The sequence below is a fragment of the Bidens hawaiensis genome, unplaced genomic scaffold (genome assembly GCF_021521415.1).
Source record: "Bidens hawaiensis isolate Kalapana, Puna unplaced genomic scaffold, B.hawaiensis_p1.1 tig00020455_1, whole genome shotgun sequence".
Lineage (NCBI taxonomy): Eukaryota > Viridiplantae > Streptophyta > Magnoliopsida > Asterales > Asteraceae > Bidens > Bidens hawaiensis.
Window position 1 is genome coordinate 302,685 of NW_027493126.1, and position 20,314 is coordinate 322,998.

The window sequence follows — 20,314 nt, forward strand, 5'->3', positions numbered from 1 at the left end:
ATCGAATGGTCTTTGTATGCCGCGAGTATGGGATCGTGAGTGCTGCCCTAGTCCAGGGTCAGTGAAGGCACTGTGTTCGTGTTAAAAGTTTTACGATGTAGCAGAGCCGTAACCTGTTTTGAAGTCTGCTAACTTGGCGAAAGTCTGCGTTACATAATCCGACGACATAATTAATTGACACGACTAACTCACATTTTGGTTGAACTGCTGGTGTCCAATTTATCATAGTGAATCATTCTCGAAACTAGCATACACTGATCATAAACAGACCGCTTGGCTGGCCTTCGGGCGCCACACAAAGTCTTAGAATATAACTCCGTTACATTATTCTCTCTACTCATGCATTTAGTCATTACACTCTATGACATAGTTACTCAGACTCATTGTAGGTGTTTGAAAGAGCGAACACAAGATAGGCGCATTGTCAACATCGTAACGCATGCGCCTGTTTATACCACATTGTTGTTTCTAGGCTTACATTGTGTAAAACTTTTTGGACTAAATTCGCATCATTTGTCAAAGCACAAGAACGAAAATGACACTTTACTCTATTTTCTATGATAAAATAAAGAAAAATTAATTTGCTTCATATTAAAAAAAACCTATATGCTAATAAACAATTACCCACATGGCCATATTTGCGTGTCGCCTGGCTCACGTAATATAAAGTTTTGATCATCAGGTGAACTATCTCACTTGGCTTAAATAATATATTATTTTCACTATAAGTTAAGATTATTGTAAGTAGATAGTAACAACATTCTAAGTTGACAGGTTTTTTAAGGCGAAACACTCCCAACTTATGTTAAATTGGTAACGTCTAAAAGTTGTTCTAATCTTGTTTATTAAAATTTGTTCTAATCTTGTTTATTTAGATACTGATTTTAACGAAAATAATGCTCTTGGTAGCGCACCGGGGCTCCATGGTGCGCTCCAATTATTGCAAATACGAATTTAGACATTCAATAGGTGTTTGTGCCACATATTTTGATAAGACATAAACTCCTATTGAAGTGATCATTTTCGGTCTCCTTTCCTAGTGTCGTCCTTGATTTAAAAAAAAAACCCGAAAAAAACAAGCATTATACATAAGCACATTGGGCTACCAAGTATTCAATGTTTCACTATATTGTTAATACTAATCGTTAAATTAACAAGATAAGAACAATATCTAAATTTAATAATCTAGCAAAAGGCGAGAAGGTATGAGAAACATTGACAGTTTAAACTGTACTATTGTGAAAAGTGGCCGCAGTTTCAGGACGCTTGGTCACCGTTACCCGACTTATTTGCTATCGTCATATGATGCAATGGTAAAGGCAAAGATCGAGGATTTAAGCCTCATATATGCAACTTTACTTTAATTAAAAACGATAAGAAGACTTAACTCTTTTGTAAAACAAGAACATTGATTGTCATGAAAACCTATGACAATGAAGTGATAAGAGTAACACACATTGTTGCATAACATCATTCGCATTATTGACCTAACGAACAATTAGAAACAACAATTGATCTTGTTATTTTGAAGAGCTCTGATATGTTTGGATCACCATCATCGATAAAATTCCATTGATTCACATCAATATCTATGTTTTTATGTGTTTAGAGTTATGAATGTGGCTTATATGTGCCTAAAATTCATTACATTAAATATGAATACAAATACATAGACATGCTAATAAAACAATCTATATGCGAGTCAACTTCGTGTATGTATTAAACTTTGTTGGTGATACTTGAGAGGGTTTTCACGATGGGCATGATTTTTGCCCGTGTTTAGTAAACAAGTGGAACGGGCGAGTTAAAGTAGAATACGTGATTATGGGGTCGTAACTCATGTCTATAGATGCAAGTATGTAACTACTAATAGTAACCCAAATAATATACAAATAATACACCAACAAAGTACATCACATATAAAGATGACTAGTTTTGTGATAAGGGAAAGAAAGTAGTCCTTTGAAATAAAAGTCTTGAAAAGTTAACATTTCACCCATGAAGACTTGGGATAACTTTTGACTGCTAGATAGATTTTGCCAAACAATTTGGTGATAAAGTTAAGAGTTAGTCCTTAAGAGAATCGAAACACGTGAAGAAGAAGAAGAAGAAGTACGATGTAAAGGTAAATGAGACACAATGCAACATGACAAGCAAGCGCTAAAGCAGTATGAAAATTAATCATGCAAAGTTATATATAGGATTATGTTGAGGCGATTAAGACATCAACCCATGAAGTACAATCGCTATCAGTGACAATAATTGCCTAATATAAACCAACGAAATCAGGTAAATCATAACTTGTGTAGTACATATGACCTTCAAAAGGTTATGATAAAAACCGATAGAAGCAACATGCAAAACGAATATTAAACTAACCAAGTGATTGGATGCCACTAAATGAAACCCTACCAAAACCTAAATTATCAACTCTATACAATTCTAACCAAACCCTCTCAGCTTCAAACCTCGCACTATACTTACCACTTCCCAATTCGTCGTCTTCATCTTTGCCTTCAACCGCGGTTACTTTCCCTAAATTCCCATTCTCTCCCTGATCTTTTCTTGATATTCCATCTTTACCCTCATTCTTCAACTTTTTCTTCTTCTTTTTCTTACTCAAATATCTCCTTCCCATCATCCAAGGAAGTTTAAATAATGCGAGTGTGAAGAAGTTAACGACCGCACAAGGACAACAACACACGGCGACACAGTCAGCAATCACCCTAGCAGTGCAAGACTGGCATGCCTTCCCCGAACACTCCACTCCATCGTCTTCCGCTTGGTTCGGGTGGCTTCTTTTGTTAATATTTCCCTTGGTGGGTTGAGATGAGTAAGGTTGTATTTCACAACCCATTTGAGATATTGAAATATTGAAATTGTGGCAAGTGATAGTTCAACCTAGACAAAGGACAAATAATTCATCGTGTTATGGAAAGGAAAGAGGGTTTTATGCAAACTTTTGTATGGTTTTTATTATTTTATATGTTCACTTTTTTTTAGCATGCAATATATGAATGTATATGCCTATATAGTGATTCTTGGATTTACTAAAGGGGTACTAAACTAGAGTTCATGTAATTTAATGATGTGGGACTTAAAGTGTACGCCAAAAAAGGAAGATGAATAACCCATTAGCACGCGCCCTATGCTAAAGTTACCATCACTTTCCCATTTTGATTACATACTTTGTATTAGTGATGAGTTCGGGATGGAACCCGCATCAACCGGACTGATCTCGAAATATTTGGTACCGGTACTGGTATTGAAATGCTTGGTTCGGTACTATGCCGATACTGAAAACTCAAAAACTTGGTACCGGTACCGGTACCCGGCACCAATTAGTATCAAAAATGATTATCCCTACCTTGCATGTCATTATGCCTCTTGAATGTCATACTCTTCCTACCCCAAGGACTTGTAGGTTAATAGTATTAAGATATGTGCTAAAGTATAACTTATGAAGTGGTTGAAAATTTTGATCATATAATGGACATTAGTGTAGATTTAATAGCATGTTTAGAGAGTGTGTGAGTTAGCCGTTCTAAAAAAATATGACACTTTGTTAGTAGACGCTCTTGTAACAATATGAGCTAAGTTAGTAAGTTGATTTAGCTTGTAATTTTAAGTTAGAAGTAGTCGTCCTATAATCGAACCAATCAGTCAACCAGAACCATCCCCATAGCGTCCCAATTGAACACTTAGGCCGCCTTAATTTGAGTCAGTTGGTTATGGTGCCGGCCAATATAATTGAAGAAACCGAATTTCAGAAACCATCGTATTTTCCCTCCCATCATATCATGGTATGTATACACAATCATATACGCGTCTTAGTTATTTACCCATGTATAGCAAAAGCACAATTGTCATATTGTCATTGCTCTTATGTGATGTGTTATATGTTACTATTATTCTTTCTTAATTTGTCTCAGTTATTACCTTATTGGTAGTTTACTATGGTTAGATCTCTAGTATTTTTCATATGCATATTGTTTTGGTCGTCTATATCCATGTTAGATACATGCACTCTATGTTAATGATATACTTTACATTTTCAAATCCACATATCATGTTTGGAGTCAGCGTCTCCTAGAAATTAACAGTCTCTCTATATACTGGAATAAAGGTATGATCTACCTATGTCTCATCATTTCCATACCCTATCAATATTCTTGCTACGAGTGAAATTTTGTTGTGTATGATTCCCTCTCACACTTTGTATTTCTCTTCACCTCTAAAATATGGAGAAAAATATAGTTTTCACCTAAAATATATCAAGTATTTTTAAATAGATTCAATATACACTTTTCATGTAACTTTTCAGACATTTGAGTTAGTCTCTAGCAGTACAACTATTGTTCCAACTGTTGTACATGATAAACAGTTTTGTGTGTTAACTCTAAATATTGTTGTTTGAAGTCTTTTATTATTGTTTAACATGCATTTCATATTAGTTATAATATTTTTCTTAAACGGCATTAAAACTATGCTTACAGTAACAAAACTAACCTAATTTTTCTACTCATCTTATCTTTTTATCTTCTGATAAAAATAGACCAACAATGTTGCCACCAAAGGCACTTTCTTTTGACGTTTTATTTCCTTAAATAATATGTTTTTAACTTTTACTCAATAAAAATATTCTTTACAATGAAATAGATTCCTAGTAAACAAAACAAGTAATATGTTTTGAATTATGATTTGTGGGACCTCTCCACACGTGGGATATTCGTACATTATTAGTCCTCTACAACTCTTCTTTTAAACCTTTTTTTGTTGCTTTTCAAAATCTAGAATATATTTCAATCTACGTTTCTTTAATTTTATGTGACGTAATTTCATGGGACCCTAATGTCATATGTGAATGTGATCGATGTGAGTAGATGAGGACATTAAGAACTTGAATCTAAGTTTAAGGTTACCTCGTTTACTTAAATTTAAATTTCTTTTATTATAATTTATAGTTATGTTTATAATGACATTTACTATGTAACCATATATGATATATCATATTTACTAGTGGGGTGCCCGCGTGAAGTGTCAGAGAAGAACACTTAAATGTCGTAAACGAGAAGCTGGTCCGAGCCAATATTTGAGTTCATCTATGATCCATCAGACGTTCTCAAATTTAAGTTTATGTTTGTCTCATTTCAAAGTTTTAATGAATTGTTTCGGGCAACTTGCAAACAAGACCTCTATTATCGGAGTGCCTATTTACGTCAATTGGGGGGAGGGGGGGTTAATAATAATAATAATAATAATAGTAGTAGTAGCAGCAGCAACAGTAGTAGTAGTAATAATAATAATAATAATAATAATAATAATAATAATAATAATATGCCAAATTAGCGAACAAACATATTAATTTTCTTCACGAACGACACGTAAATAAAAATTTGCTCATTAAGTATTTGTGTCAGTCTGTTTATTCGGTTAAAGTTAAAAGAGTGGACAACAATAGATTAATCAGTCGATTCAAAATGTGATTAAATTTCAATGGAATCACATAACATTTTGCATATAACTAGTTTGAAAACATTAGAATATAGGTAATTACCTCAAGGATAACCTTCCAAGTCAATTATGCAACTAATTAATTAACAGTTGATCACCTGATAACTTGTGTATCATGATCGCCTGCGGCCTTTGATCGGACGGATTGGTTCTTCACAGTTGGAGGTGATGATGGAAGAGAGAAATGTAGAGAAGAAATAAATTGAATATTAATATGAATATGAATATGTGCTTAATTATATGAAGGATGAAACTTGTAATGGAGGAGATGTATGAATTGTTTAATTAATAGTTAATTATTATATTATATTGATTTAAATTGTGTTATCATGCCAGGTGGAGATATTGATATTAAATAATACAATTAAATTTTCCGGTGATTATGTCCGTCGTTGTCCGCCATCATGGACCGGTCTCCGGTTGCAAGTCAACGGTCATGAGGGCACGTACGTCCTTTTTTTATTTTGTATTTTTATTTTTATTTTTTTGTTCTTTTCCACTTTTAAATTTGATGATGAATATGAATAAATGATTTTATTAACATTTTATTTTGAAACATCTTCAAATATATAAACTTGGGTAAAATATGTGAAATTAGGGTAAGCACCGGTTTCGGTATGTGCTAAAAGTCTAAAAACCATATCTATAACTTTTTTTTAACAATAATTTTTGTTTTTTAATTATTATCGTATGTGGAATTTGAATCTAGGATTCTTATATCGTCTCAGCCTAAGGGGTTTGAAGGTTTTTGTCTTTGTTAATGGACCACCAACTCCATTGGTCCAAATCTATAACTAATGTTTTATGTTTTATATTTTCATAACTGGTTGTTTTTGTTTTAAATAGTTCGGTTAATTTGGTTATTGGAAAATATGGTTCGATTCATTTGGTTAACCAGTAGTTAGTGGATTCAATCTATTCAAATAATAAATCAAAAATTAGCAATGCTATTAATCTATATAGGAAAATACACTAAGATAGTATTTATGTGACATAACATTTTATATATAACAAAAAAGACAATTAAAATACAAACGTTGGTTAAATTTTTGGTTTGGATCAGTTAATCGTTGAATTATTTATACACATACAATCATAACTGTATGGTTATTAAATGTTCGATTATTTTAGTTTGATTTAATCTTTCATGGTTGAGTTACTCACCCCTACCAAAATACAACATAATGTCTTAAGATTTTAGATTAATTTTTTATTGAATTTTTTTTATCCATTTTGTATATAAGGTCTTATAGAGTTATAGTAATATGTTTATTTTTCCAATCAAGTTATGACATAAAATAAAAGATAACCAAAAGAAAACTAAGAGAAATATCAACATTAATTTATTATACAAAAATAATAATGAGAGATGATTGTGGGTTAACGTGACCTCAACTTGATTGTTTGCGTCTAGGTCAGAAAATTTTGCTGATATATGAAGATATTTGGTGTTATATACAAACCTTATTACGATACATTTTTATAACGCCATTTTCTTGTAGTTTTTAAGCTACTTAATTGGCACTACTATGTCAAAATTATATTTTATATAGAGAAGATATGATGAGTATTATCATCGAGTGTTGTTAAACGTCTTTCATTTTATATTATTTTTACTAATCATACTCTCTTGGATATTTCAAGTTAATTAACATTTTTTCCTTTTATCATTTTTTTTGTTACATATTAGTCTTTCCAATATTTTTTACTATATCAAATAAAAAAAGTATTAACTTTTTATTTTTATTTCTTTATCTTTTGTTATTATTAAGTCCTTCCATACAAATGAGATGTTGTGAGTTTAAATCATTGCAAGTGCAAGGTAAATGTGAAATTTCGCTATTTTCAGTTAATACACGTAAAAAATTAACAAACTTTTAAAAAGATGATACGAATAATAAAATCAATAACAAAATATATGACCCAAAAAAACAAAATAAAAATTTAATAGTTTTTTATTTGATATTTTGAGAGAGTTATAAAAAAATGTTAGCGAGACTAATAGTAAATTCAAAAATGTTAAAGGATTACAGGGGGTCGTACATCTAATAAGGAAGATGATACGTTTAGCATGACCATTTATCTATTCTAATAAATGAAAATAACCATGAACACATGTCACTTGGAAGTTCATTCCTAGCCTATATTTCCCTCTCAAACTATTTTATGTTTTTAATAAAAACATATTTATGTTAGTGTAAATAAAGTATATCAATCCATCATCTAATAAAATAACTAATTAACTAAATTATATGAATTAAAAATATACGGGTATTTATTCCAACATAATCAAAATATTTATATCTTTAATATAACTCTAGGCCCAACAATTTGCAAAGCCCAAAAGGTAATCAACTATTCAACTCTAGTCTATACACATGCTATTCTTTATCCATCAGCGTTGGGCTTTGAGCTGCCCATTGAGAGAATAAGCCCAATCATAGTCTACTGCGACCAAAAAATCAGGTCCTCCCCAAAGTCAACGGTGACAAACAAAAAGTCAAAATTAGTAGATAAGTCAACATATACATAAAACTCTATATTTCCCAAAAACACAACCTTAAGCATGCAATTCATCATTACCTTTCAATATAACGAAAAGGATTCAATTACATTTGAGACAAGTAAGCACACAACAAGTTGCAATCTGATCCTAGTGAAAACAAAGTTAAAGTTCTTCGGCATCGATATGTTACCATGCGCACGGCACTTGATTTTTCAAATTATATACTTGTGTAGATCATATAGTCTTCATTTGTATTAGTGAGTCAAATGAATTAATACCACATTATGTGTATTATTGTCACACATGAGTTTCAAGTATATAAAAATGCTTATATATAATTTGTGTACATCAAGAACATCACTTCATTTGTTTATTAAACTTAAAGGAAATACATCAAAACAGAATACACAATACTGCAACATGTGTTACATCAGTGTACATTCAAATAATCTTCTAGAGCCCCATCCTCATTTGAGGTATTTCTTGAACCATTCCAACATGTCCGCGTGTGCTTCCATCGCACATTTAACAACATGTTCATCGTCATCCTTGTATCGCACCGTCCAACCATGACAACACCAGGGTATATCTTCACAAAATTATCAACCTACAACACAAAAAAAAAAAAAAAAAAATCAAATATCATTCGGATTTTAATATTTTATTATGAAAAAATCTTGCAGGAAGTCTTACTGGTTTTGCTGATGAAATTTCCCCAATTTTTCTAATATGTTCAGGCGGAGAATACTCATCAATTTCGGCGCCTAAGATTGCTGTCGGGACTTTTATTGCTGAATATATTGTTACAGCATCATATATGTTACATAAGAATGTATATTGTTATATTGTAATTGTTGCTACAAGTAAATAAACATTATACAATTACCATGAATATCATCCTCCGAGAGTGGACCGGGGTGTAATATAACCGCAGCCTCAATCTCACCATGCGTCGCTAGTTTCGACACGGTCATTCCTAAATAACAGAATAATAATTTGAAAGTTAGAAACTTTTATCTTAACCTACTTGACATGTTGAAAAAATATATAACAGATATATTATTTATATTAATCCCAATTATCATCTTTTGGTCGTACCCGGTCCCGACTAATGAATTGGTTGCTGACAGTCACATCTTTTAACGTATTTGTTCTCAACAGTCAGAGGCTAACAGAATCCTAACGCCGTTAGTTGCAGGTCTCCGGAAAAGTCACATTTTTTGCCAGAAAATTCATTCTGAACACCACCAACCGATTCCGACGACCTCAATAATTGGGGCTTTTACTAGAAAAAAGGTTCCTCAAGGTCTGATCCAAGGTCACAAAGATGTTTGGGACGAAAATGTTGAATTTTCCGGAAAAATGTGAGTTTTCCGGCCAAAAACGTTTTTACGGCGACCTGCAACTAACGGCGTTAGGATTCTGTTAGTCGCTGACCCTTGGGAACAAGTACGTTAAAAGATGGGACCGTCAGCAACCAAATCGTAAAATGGGACAAGCAACGACCAAAATATGATCGTTGGGATTAATAAAAACCAATACACCTATAAAAGATAACCCGAATAGATTCGTATGTTAATAAGTGAACCGCACCTCCCCAACAGAAACCGGCTGCTCCAACCGCAGATGCCCCTTTGGTTTTTAAATCAGCAACTACCTTTCTAGTATCTTCACACCCTTTCGACTAATTAAAGCGGTAACTAATTAAGAATAGTTCTAGATTATGAAACTAAAATTAAGATAGAAAATTTTGGGAACTCACTGGTTGATGATTTTGAAACCAAGAAGACAGTGACGCGTCGGGTACAAATGGATCTCCATAGAAGAAGTCAGGCACTACTACATAGAATCCAGCTGCTGCAACTTTGTCCGCAATTTGTCTTCATAATTAACACAAGACAACATATGTTTTAAGTACTTTCAGTATCGATATCTCATTCATCTTAACGCAGCTTTCTAGTCAGTTTAGTTCATTACAAAGCTCTCGCATAGTAGTTTTCATATCCAGTAAATAATAATTATATTAATAACATATGCATATAATTATTTGTGTCCAAAGTTAGCGAAAAACCATATTTTCGACTTGGTGTGAAAACTCAATTTCAGTAACTTTAAGCAAGCGAATCAAGAACACGAAAACAAGATTTGATCAACACACAATCAACTCTTTTATTAAGAAAACGACTAACGAGAAAACTTAATAATAACTAACACATTGAACCAATGGTATATATAAACCCACGGTTCAAATACTATACTAACTCAAATACACAACTTGAATCCAAAACAAATAGAATTAAATAAAATAAGACTAACTTATCTTATGAAAATAAAATAATTATTATATTAAATATTCTCCGAGATTCTAGGAGCCTTCAATCTGATTTGGTGTTGGACACGTTTATCAGTTACAACACATGTAGCTAGAAAATGTGGATGTTCATACCTTAGTTTTGGAGCTTCATAGCCTGCAGCAAAACTAAAATGTTAATTTAGATAAATAATGAAACAATTTCTTCATACAACAAATATTTAAACAAACTTTTTTGTTAAAAAAACAAAACTTGAACCAAACCAAATCGTGTTCGGTTTATTGAGAAAGATCAGAATCCAATTCTGACTCACTATTCAGGTTTTTTAATCAAACCGAGTTTGAATTATATATGTGTATATTATTTTATATATAAAAATGTTGGGGATTCGGTATTCGTGACGCTTGGATAATCTGAGAGACGTCAAACACTTTCAGATCGAAATAATTTGGTGGTGTCCCGAACTTTTAAGTGGACAAAACTCAGTTTCTAACCACGAGACTCGAGAGACGACCAAATGATCTCTTTATATAGAGGTTGGATAGTGGTGGTTAAATAATCACCAAAACTACCATTGGAAGTTTATATAACCGTCATAACTACCCTTGATTGTTATTTAACCGTCGTAACTACATGATGTGGTTTGTTGGTTACCGCCTGGTACCCGTTGTGCACTCCGCACCTCTTTACTTGTATCAAAGTATATTCTAATTTCTCATTTGGTGTTATGTGAATCCCGGTTACCCAAAATGGTAATGGCCCGATGACACTAAAACTCACTAAGAAAAATAAAATTCAAAACAACCCGAATCGAGTTAGAAATATTTATAAATGTTTCACTGGTTGAATTGGTTTTTTCTGATTCTAATTCATTCTCAATGTTTAAAAAACCGGTTTTTAACTTGTACCAGATTGCGCTAGAAAATGGTACAACCGGTTGACCAGGCTGAATAGTTCGCTTGTAATTTCATATAAATGCAACTTTAACTCAAAAACTAACACAAAAATATATGATTTTATAATAAAATACAATCCCAAAATTAATCTATAACAAAAAAAAATAAGACAAAAGCACTCATTTTAAAAAAAAAATAATCCAAAAGATTACTCGTTTAAATGTTAATCGCTAGGTTAAAAGTATTTTTCAATGAAATATGGGCCACAAAATGTCAAAAATCTCTTGGCTTAAAACCAGTTTGTTGGTTTAAACCAGTATTTTAGGAGGGGGGCACCATCGGTCTAGCAAACCGCCTGAAAATATCGGACCCAAATTACTGGCATGATATACGAAACCCAGTATTACCGGTACGAACCGGTTTTCAAAACACTGCATATTATGTTCAATGGCAAAATCATCTAAAAGTAGAGATGATGATATATAGCCAAGAAAATACCATAAACATCAGCAATTAAAACAATAGCAAGCTTTGAGGCAAGTGAGCCACTAGTGTATGAAGTCAAGCCTCCAATAACTTCTATGTGACCCTCTTGGCTGCTACTGCCGGAGATAATCTCCGGTGGGTTTTCACAGCATTGTGGGCCGGACATGATAATAATATTAATAATAATATTCTATGATATAAAATATAGTGAAGAAGAAGAGAGTGGTTAATATTATATCACACATTCATGGATGACGATAGAGCTTACGCACATGATTATAATGTGTTAGTTTGGATTTTATTTTAAAGTTTATTAAACTTATGTTATTAAACTGAAAATATGTACACCTCAGTCAAACACATTTTAATTTGGGCTGATAAATCATGTCTTAACAAGTTAGATACAACGCGATAACTCGAGTATTAAACAAGAATATGACACATTTTACTACTTTATATGCCATGACTATAAGACAATTTTAAGTTTCACATACTAAGAAGGGAATATGACGGAGTCTAGTCTACTAATTTCAATTGTTAAAGAAAATAAAAAAAATCACATACTGTACTTTTTTGCTTAACATGTCTTATCCTGTCTTAAACAGGTATCCAATTGTCAGACCTAATTTTAATGGCGTTAAGTTTTATATAAATTTCAAACTTGTGTTTTATGGTTTTTGAAGAAAGTAGAATGCGAGTTTATATATGCAAAAACTATTTGAAAACAGTGCTTCAAACGACTTAATTTTGGTTTATCAGAAGTTCAAACACTCAAATTGAAGTACCGTTTCATCAATTGGAGCCCCATTTAGAGGTAAGTTGTACATCAATCAATCCGTGTCCATTTTTCCGATCAAAAGCTCTAAAACATCATTTCAAAATTCAAATAAAACTTAACGCCGTTAACTCTTATTTTAATGGAGGTCCAGTGAGGCAGTGAGAGTAATATTTTAACAGTTCGAACCACTAGTGAAAATATTATCATTTCAAAATAAACATATACTTATATTTTTAGTTATACTCAGATGTAGGGGATGAGACCGGGACCGTACCGATACCGACCGGTCCCGGTCCCAAAAATCGCGGATTCTTGGTACCGGTACCGGTACCGGTACCGAAATATTCAGTTCGGTACCGGTACGGGACCGGGACGAGACCGGGACGACACCGGTATTTAAGGTAAAATTTCGGGAAATACCGGTCCCGTACCGTACCGGTACCGAAACTCAAAACGTTGGTACCAATTCGGTACCAAATCGGTACCAACCGGTACCAGTCCCGAATTTTCCATCCCTACTCAGATGTAGAGGTGTATAAAACCAATTTTTTTTCAAGCGGTTTTAAAACTGAATCAGCTTTGTCAACCTATTGTCAAAACCAGTTTGACCTAAATCGGCTTGGTTTAGAAACCGGTTTAGGAGCATGAAAGTTTAAAACCGGTCAGACCGATTCGATTCAGCTTAGAAACCAATTTACTTAAAACCGCTTTTGATCAGTTTAAATCCGGCGTCTGGTAGTTCTAAGGGGGGAATTGGTGATGGAACCGGCAGGCTGGGTCAGCTTGGGAACCGGCTGTCAAATCAGTTCGGGTTGGGCTTTAGTGAACCGATCGAAACTGATTTTTTTAAACATCTCTATTTAGATGGTGACAAAACGTTTTGGGCCTCTACGACCCATTTAAGAAAAATAGTTGAATCTTATCTGGCCCGGTGTAAAGCCCATAAGCCATCTATAAATATCCACCCAATTATAATGCTCAAATAACACCCTAAACCCTTATGTATGTAGCCGCCTATGTCACTGATTTAATTAAATTTATGATATACTAGTTTGAGCCACGTGTATTACACGGGGAATTGATGAACATTTTAAAATTTGAGCATTAATCAAAATACAATCGACAACACAATTATCATATATTGTTAATATAATTACAATTCATATTAAATTGTAGGAATTACTAAAGAAACATTACGCAAATATTTACTAATAAGAAAAAATTACCTGTACAATACGTTTGCGGTTGTGTTGGTCAATATACCTAGTTTATCAATAATCAAAATTAGTCAATGCATGCCTTTAAATCTTGACAAAGCGATATAGATGTCCGTGTGAAAACACAGGTTCTTTCAAGTACAAACCAACCATATATAATAAAACAAGATTATGTATTAAATCTTAATCTTAAATATATATAAACGAAATCTTCTTAAATTCTCTCAAACCACCATATTGTTTTATTTGTAAATGAATGTTTATCATGCATTTAAACTGAATTCAAGGGTATGAGTCTCACCAAACCCATATAGCATTTTAAACGGGTTATAACATGTCATTATATTAAAAATTAATCTCATCAAATATTTTATATGAAAATCCTATAAAATAGGGATATACTAAAAACTAGTATCCGTTTTTTTAAAGATAGTATTTATAATATATAAACAATTTTATAGTAAAAAAAACGGGTCATAGGTTTCACCAAACTCATATAGTTTTTTTAAAACGAGTTATAACATCTTATTTATTTGTGAAACTCTTTCATCATCAAATCCTAAGTATATTAATAACTTCCTTGTAAAAAAATAAAATTATAATCAAAAAATATATATTAATATTAGAAATGAATAATATAAAACAATCCCGTATTAAAGGGAATAAAAGTTAGTTTTATATATATATATATATATATATATATATATATATATATGATAGCTAAGAAAAGAAGAACATGATTCTAGCCTTTCAAAATAAACAAAAAGAATAAATTTAAATGGTTAGTATGTCAATAAACAAATTTATGTTATTGTAGTCGATGTATATAATGAAATTTTTTAAAGAAGAAATTATTTCAATTAACTTTTATTTTGTATACCTGAAAATACTAAAAAAATAATAATAAACAATGTTCTAACCACTTTAATCCCATTTGCATGTTCTATTTCTATAAGTAAATTGTTTCATTTTATTACTTAAGGATAAACATGATGTTAAAATATAAAAAGAAAAAATAAATAAACATTAACACACTTGTTTTATATATAAATAAGAATAAAGCTATTTTGGGTTGGGTAATGACCCACAAGGGATCCAAATAACAAAATGGGTTTAAAAATGTGAGAATGGTTGAGAGAGTGACAAGTGGCACGTAATAGTATTCTTTTATTAGAGTAGTAGATATTTTGTTTTTCATAATCTTTTTTATGATATAATTTTTGTTTTTTTGATATTTGATATTGCAAAGATGATTGTTTGCTTAATATTCTGACACCTCTTGTATGAGAATGGCCTTGAAAAGCTGTTCTTTGAGCACATAAAGCAACACTCTGAGCCTAATTCCTTTATTTATTTTTTGTTAGTTTATATTATTTTTTATGAGTTTATCGACAACCACCTTTTGTAAATTAATTTAAAGGTTTGGTCACTTGGTGTTAATCTGTTCGTACATCAAATTCTTTTGCTCTTCAGACTTGTTGAGATTAATAGTCTATGAAACTGGTCTAGTAAGCACAAGTACATTTTTAATATTTGTGTCTTTTTGAAACTTATGATAATAAAAGTTGATGTTTTAGTGGGCCAATTTTATTAATGTAAACATAACTATTTTAATGGGCTATGTTTTATGAGACTAGAGAATGCATGGTTTTGTTTATATTAAACAGATACATAAATACATGAAATTGGTGTTTAAATGTTTAAATGCATGAAAATTAATTGAAGAAATAACTACATGAAATGGCGGGGAAAAACATGAAATACATGAATTGGAGTAATACAATCTAAAAGCATATGAAAATATAATTGGTTTGGTTTTGTTTGGTTTATTAATCGAGTGTGCAACAAATAGTTGGTAACCAATCTTTTGTTAATTTGGTTTTAGGTTAATTTTGTTTATTTGATTGTCGTTGGTAATTGAACTGAAACCGATTGTAGATTTCAGTTTGGAATTCATTGAAACCGTATGTCCTGTACCTGTTTTTATTTCTCTCCCCCAAGGTTAACCGATATCGGGCAAAAACTGATCAAAACTAATCGTATTCAACTTATGAAATCAGTTTCAAACCGAACTGAAATTGATCATGAATCAATTTTGATTTTTGTTGTCCCAGTTGAACTGGTTTCAACCCAAACTGATTTGGAGTTCTAACCTTGATTTCCAACTTCTTTCAACAAATAACAACACAGGCAAAATGTTTGTCTTTTTTAGTATTGTACTCGAAGGTTATAAAATCAAGTGAGTTATGCCATGTGACGCTCAGTCAGCGAAATGTGGGTTTTTGTTTTAGGTGTGTAATGTTGTTGCCCGTAAACAAACACACACATTCGGCGACAAATACTAGTTTCCCACCCCATTGTCGCCTTTTTATCGATGTTGGGTGCGATGTTGTTTCCCCCCAAAACTTCATTATCGCCTAAATTGCCGCCCACTACACAAAGCTTTATCATTCATTTATTAAACCATTCTTGATTTAAGGGTCTTTGGTCACCATTAAAATAGTCTTTACATGAAAATATAGGACTTGTGGTTGAATATCCTTTTTAACTTATTATCTTATTTCATCTATTTTATTCGTGATTCGAAGGGAGATCATTTAAATTGATTGTATTTGGTATTGAAGGGAAATAAAGTCGAAGGAATATTTAGAATGATATCATCATTATCTTGTACATCATTACCAATTTTTGGACTTCGACCATTATCACCAACTTGAAAATTTCTCTTAAAAGATTCTTAATAAGAACTTGTTTACAATGTAATTTCATCTTTCAAGTTCCATAAAATAAGAAGAAACATTGTGTAAACTATAAGCCATAATCAGATATACAATAACAACTTTAATTTCGTCCCTAGGTTTAAAAGTGAGTAACTTAACCTCCATAATCGTTAACCGAATCATAACCGTCATATGTAAACTGAATTTAATTGGTAACCGACATAACTGGGTGGCCGGTTTATTGAATTTTCGTAAACCCTGCAAATGTGTGTCATAAAGATAATTCCAAACCCGTCGTATTTGAACAGTCCCCCAAATATATTGGTTGATTATACCATTTTGAAGTTTTTGGTTTGATGTTTGTTATCAAATTAATTTAAATTTCATTGTTGGATTAAGTTTGTAATATTTGGTTTTAATATTATAGATTACATATTATATATTTTATTGGATTTTGTTATGTTGTTTTTTTAGAATTTGGTACCAAGCTTATAGGCCCCCATACATTTTTTTTGTTACAGTTAATCGACTCATAACTGATTTGCTATAACCCAAAACCAACATAATGGACCGGTTATGGTTATGGTTATGGTTATGCATTAACCGATATTGATTAGGGTTATAAGTTTGACATAAAACCGATCCAAATCAACCCATGCACACCCCTACCCAGTGTTGCAAAAGTCTCCACTTCACAGATTAATTTTGGGCTAACGGTCAAGTACGGCCAAAATCAGGATTAATTGGACTCAATCGACTTATTCTTTTGCGGTTCTAGCCAAAGTCGGCGGTTTCCAATTTCCGGTGAGATTTCGTCTAAACTCAGCGGTTTCCAACGAGATTTCTGTCACAATCATGGGTTCCTGCAAAAGGTGTTTGTGTATATATATAACTGAAAATTAAAAATGTGTGCGTGAATATATGAAACAGAAAGTTATACATCAGATGATCAGAGTTCGATCCAGTTAATCCTCTTTAATAATCGTTAGTTCTCACCCCGCCTCCTGACTAGCAACTAGCTATTTTTACAACGTTCCCCCCCCCCCCCCCCCCATACTGGGTTGGTAGTTAAGCGCATTTAACATACAAATACCTAAAATAATATTTAAAACATGTAGAATTATAAAATATTAATAGCTTTCCAACATAACGACGTAAAATTTGGAGTTTTTTTATTTAAATGGTGATACTTAAAAAGATTTTGCTTCTAGAGGGTCCACCCTCTCTTTAATATTTTGTCTAAAGTGCTTTGGAAGCCTTATAAGATATACACGGCGTTATTAACATAGTTTTAAATAATTATTATTTAAGATTCAATAAAGATTTACTTTATTGCCTTATAAAATATTAATAAATATGATTGTGATCCGGTTTTCTTTTGTTTTTATTTAGAACCACTTTATGGATTTAGATTCTTAGTTAAAAAAAACAAAACAAAAAAAAACAAATCTTAAAGACAAATATTACTTTATGTTTATAATTAAATTAATCTCAATTATTGTATTAGATTTGTTACTTGTGTATATAACTACAAGTACAATCAGTGCATGGTATATATTAAACCTTAAAACACGTGAAAAAAAATAATGTTATAATTAATTCGGTCATGACCTACATAACTGTTGGATATCGGGTCAAGTGACCCAACATTATATTGAATAAACATAAATATTTGAAAATTTTATTTTGGTAAAAAAAACTTAATCCCGTCACCAGGCCTACCCGTATGCAAGTTGTATAAAGTAACGGCTTTTAATACCTGGTCGTATGCGGTATATTTTACCAATGAAGCTTTTCATTGGTGATCCAGTACATACAAATCGATGCATCAGTACAAGAGGTAATCACACTAGCTATTTTTAAAAATAATCTCAATAATTTCTAATTGTAAGAAACTTGTCTTGATAAAAGTAAGAAGTAGAAATGATACTAGAGTTGAGGGTTTAATCGCAACAAAACATACATGAACGTTCCCAGACATAAATCAACAAACAAAACACTTGATCATGTTTGTTTGTTTAATTAAATGAACACAAAAATTTCTTTTCATTTATTCCTCTATCCAATCTTATCATTTCTTTTCATTCTATTTTAAACCCCGAGAATGCAATGTAAATAAACGAACTTCTTACTAACTGTTCGGTTCGTTTACATTCGTATGTCTAGTTATTCAACACTTGGTACAAACAAGTTAAAATTTTTGTTTTGAATTTTTTCGTTATGTAGAAATTTACTTCAAACGCACATGTTCTAGTTTTTAAAAAAGCATGGATGAGACTCCTTCCTTTACACTATTGTGAAATAAATTAATAAGAAGGTGGGTTGCTTAAAATATTGCTTCTTAGGTAAGTAAACGTTCTTTAAACTCATTAAAATTTTCATAAGTTTCACAATATCATTATGATCTTGAAAATCTTTGGTGTCTTTTGTAAGTATAATAATCATTTTCACAAGTGCATCATTTATTTCCATAGAGAAGTTAGTGTAATAATAACTATCTTATGAAAAAAATATATTGTGAGGCAATATAAACCTCTTTAGTAAATATTGAAAAAGGTTTTATGAAAAAGATATATTATGTGTATCTAGATTAAAAGATGATTTTGGTGAGGTAATAGCTTCTATTGTGCTAAGCGGCTGAAACTTATTGGCCCACGCCAGGTTTGCTTAATTCTTTTTTGATTTAATTAGGGGGGACGGGGCACCACGTGATGGATCACCCATCACCCGTGGTGACTTTCTCCACACCGCCGCCGCCCCCTTGTCACGCGAATTTGGGCATATTTACGTGATGGGTGTCACGCTTGATGAGGGTTGCATTCCAAGAAAAGAGCCGTTGGTTGGGGGGGGGGGAGGAATGTAGCCATTGGAAGCCTTGGAAAATAAAAAAAAAATTATTTACCTATATAAATATATCTTCAAAACATACACAAACCCAACTCAAAATATTCTATTACACACACCATTTTAAACATATCAAATGGAGGGTTCTTAGAAACGTGGGTCGGGTTCAAAGAAAACCCAAACCCGACCAAAGATTCGACAAAATCTAGGCGAACCGACGAGATTTCGCTTACAAGACGAACCCAACACAAACCAACCTTCCCAACAACAACCTTATTATCCTCAACCTTTTCAACCGTCTCAAAACCAACAACAACCTTCCCAACAATAACGTTATTATCAACCGTCCCAAAACCAATCGTATCAAAACCAACCTTTTATTCCCCCTTTTCTACCCAAAATTACCCAAATAATGCTTTTCAAACTTTTGGATCTCAACCGTCTCAAATGTCTCAAATGTTTGGATCTCAACCGTCTCAAATGTCTGCCGATCCTCTAGACGATAACGAGGTTATACATCAATTTGCAAGTGCTTTTCGTCACGAAGTGCAAACTTTGGATGAAGATAAATCCGCGGATGAGGAGCCGCATCAAAGAGGTAATCGGCATTGGTTGGCCGATGAGGAGGTCGCCTTGACCAAGGCTTATTTATATTGCTCCGAATCAAAAAAACACTCAAACCAACAAAGAAAAGAAACGTGTTAAAGAACATTTCTCGAAACTTCCCGGCGCAACCGAACGAAACAAGGATCAAATGATTGGCAAGTGGGGAGATTTGAATTAAAAAATGTCAAAATTTAATGCTTGTTACGTCCAAGAGGTAACTATTTTAGTTTATTTATTTTATAATCTATTACTATATTTTTATAATTTGATATATATATTTTTTCTAAATGTTTTGTAGTTCCGAACTCCACAAAGCGGAGCGAGCGAGGCGACTATTATAAAGAATGCTTTGGCCGAATATGTCCAAGCTTACAAATTTAGGGATTTTCCCCACTTGGAAGCGTGGGAGATTGAGAGACATCACGCTAAGTGGGA

General features: G+C 32.3%; 1 protein-coding gene, 2 non-coding genes and 1 pseudogene across 4 annotated transcripts; 2 read left to right on the forward strand and 2 right to left on the reverse strand.

The window, feature by feature from the left end:
- Positions 1 to 2,374: 2,374 nt before the first annotated feature.
- Positions 2,375 to 2,857, reverse strand: LOC143560834 (uncharacterized). The gene has a single exon (XM_077049043.1). The coding sequence runs from the start codon at positions 2,855 to 2,857 to the stop codon at positions 2,375 to 2,377; it is 483 nt and encodes a 160-aa protein (XP_076905158.1).
- A 5,491-nt stretch (positions 2,858 to 8,348) lies between these two features.
- LOC143560825 (endo-1,3;1,4-beta-D-glucanase-like) lies at positions 8,349 to 11,913 on the reverse strand (annotated as a pseudogene). Its single transcript, XR_013140192.1, has 7 exons — positions 11,727 to 11,913; positions 10,467 to 10,488; positions 9,783 to 9,900; positions 9,614 to 9,704; positions 8,907 to 8,996; positions 8,714 to 8,811; positions 8,349 to 8,627 (listed from the first exon to the last, which is right to left on the reverse strand). The product of XR_013140192.1 is annotated as an endo-1,3;1,4-beta-D-glucanase-like (transcript).
- Positions 11,914 to 14,951: 3,038 nt separating this feature from the next.
- Positions 14,952 to 15,047, forward strand: LOC143560853 (small nucleolar RNA snoR1). The gene has a single exon (XR_013140196.1). It is a non-coding gene; the product is annotated as a small nucleolar RNA snoR1 (small nucleolar RNA).
- Positions 15,048 to 15,098: 51 nt separating this feature from the next.
- LOC143560854 (small nucleolar RNA snoR77) lies at positions 15,099 to 15,234 on the forward strand. The gene has a single exon (XR_013140197.1). It is a non-coding gene; the product is annotated as a small nucleolar RNA snoR77 (small nucleolar RNA).
- The last annotated feature ends 5,080 nt before the right edge of the window (positions 15,235 to 20,314 follow it).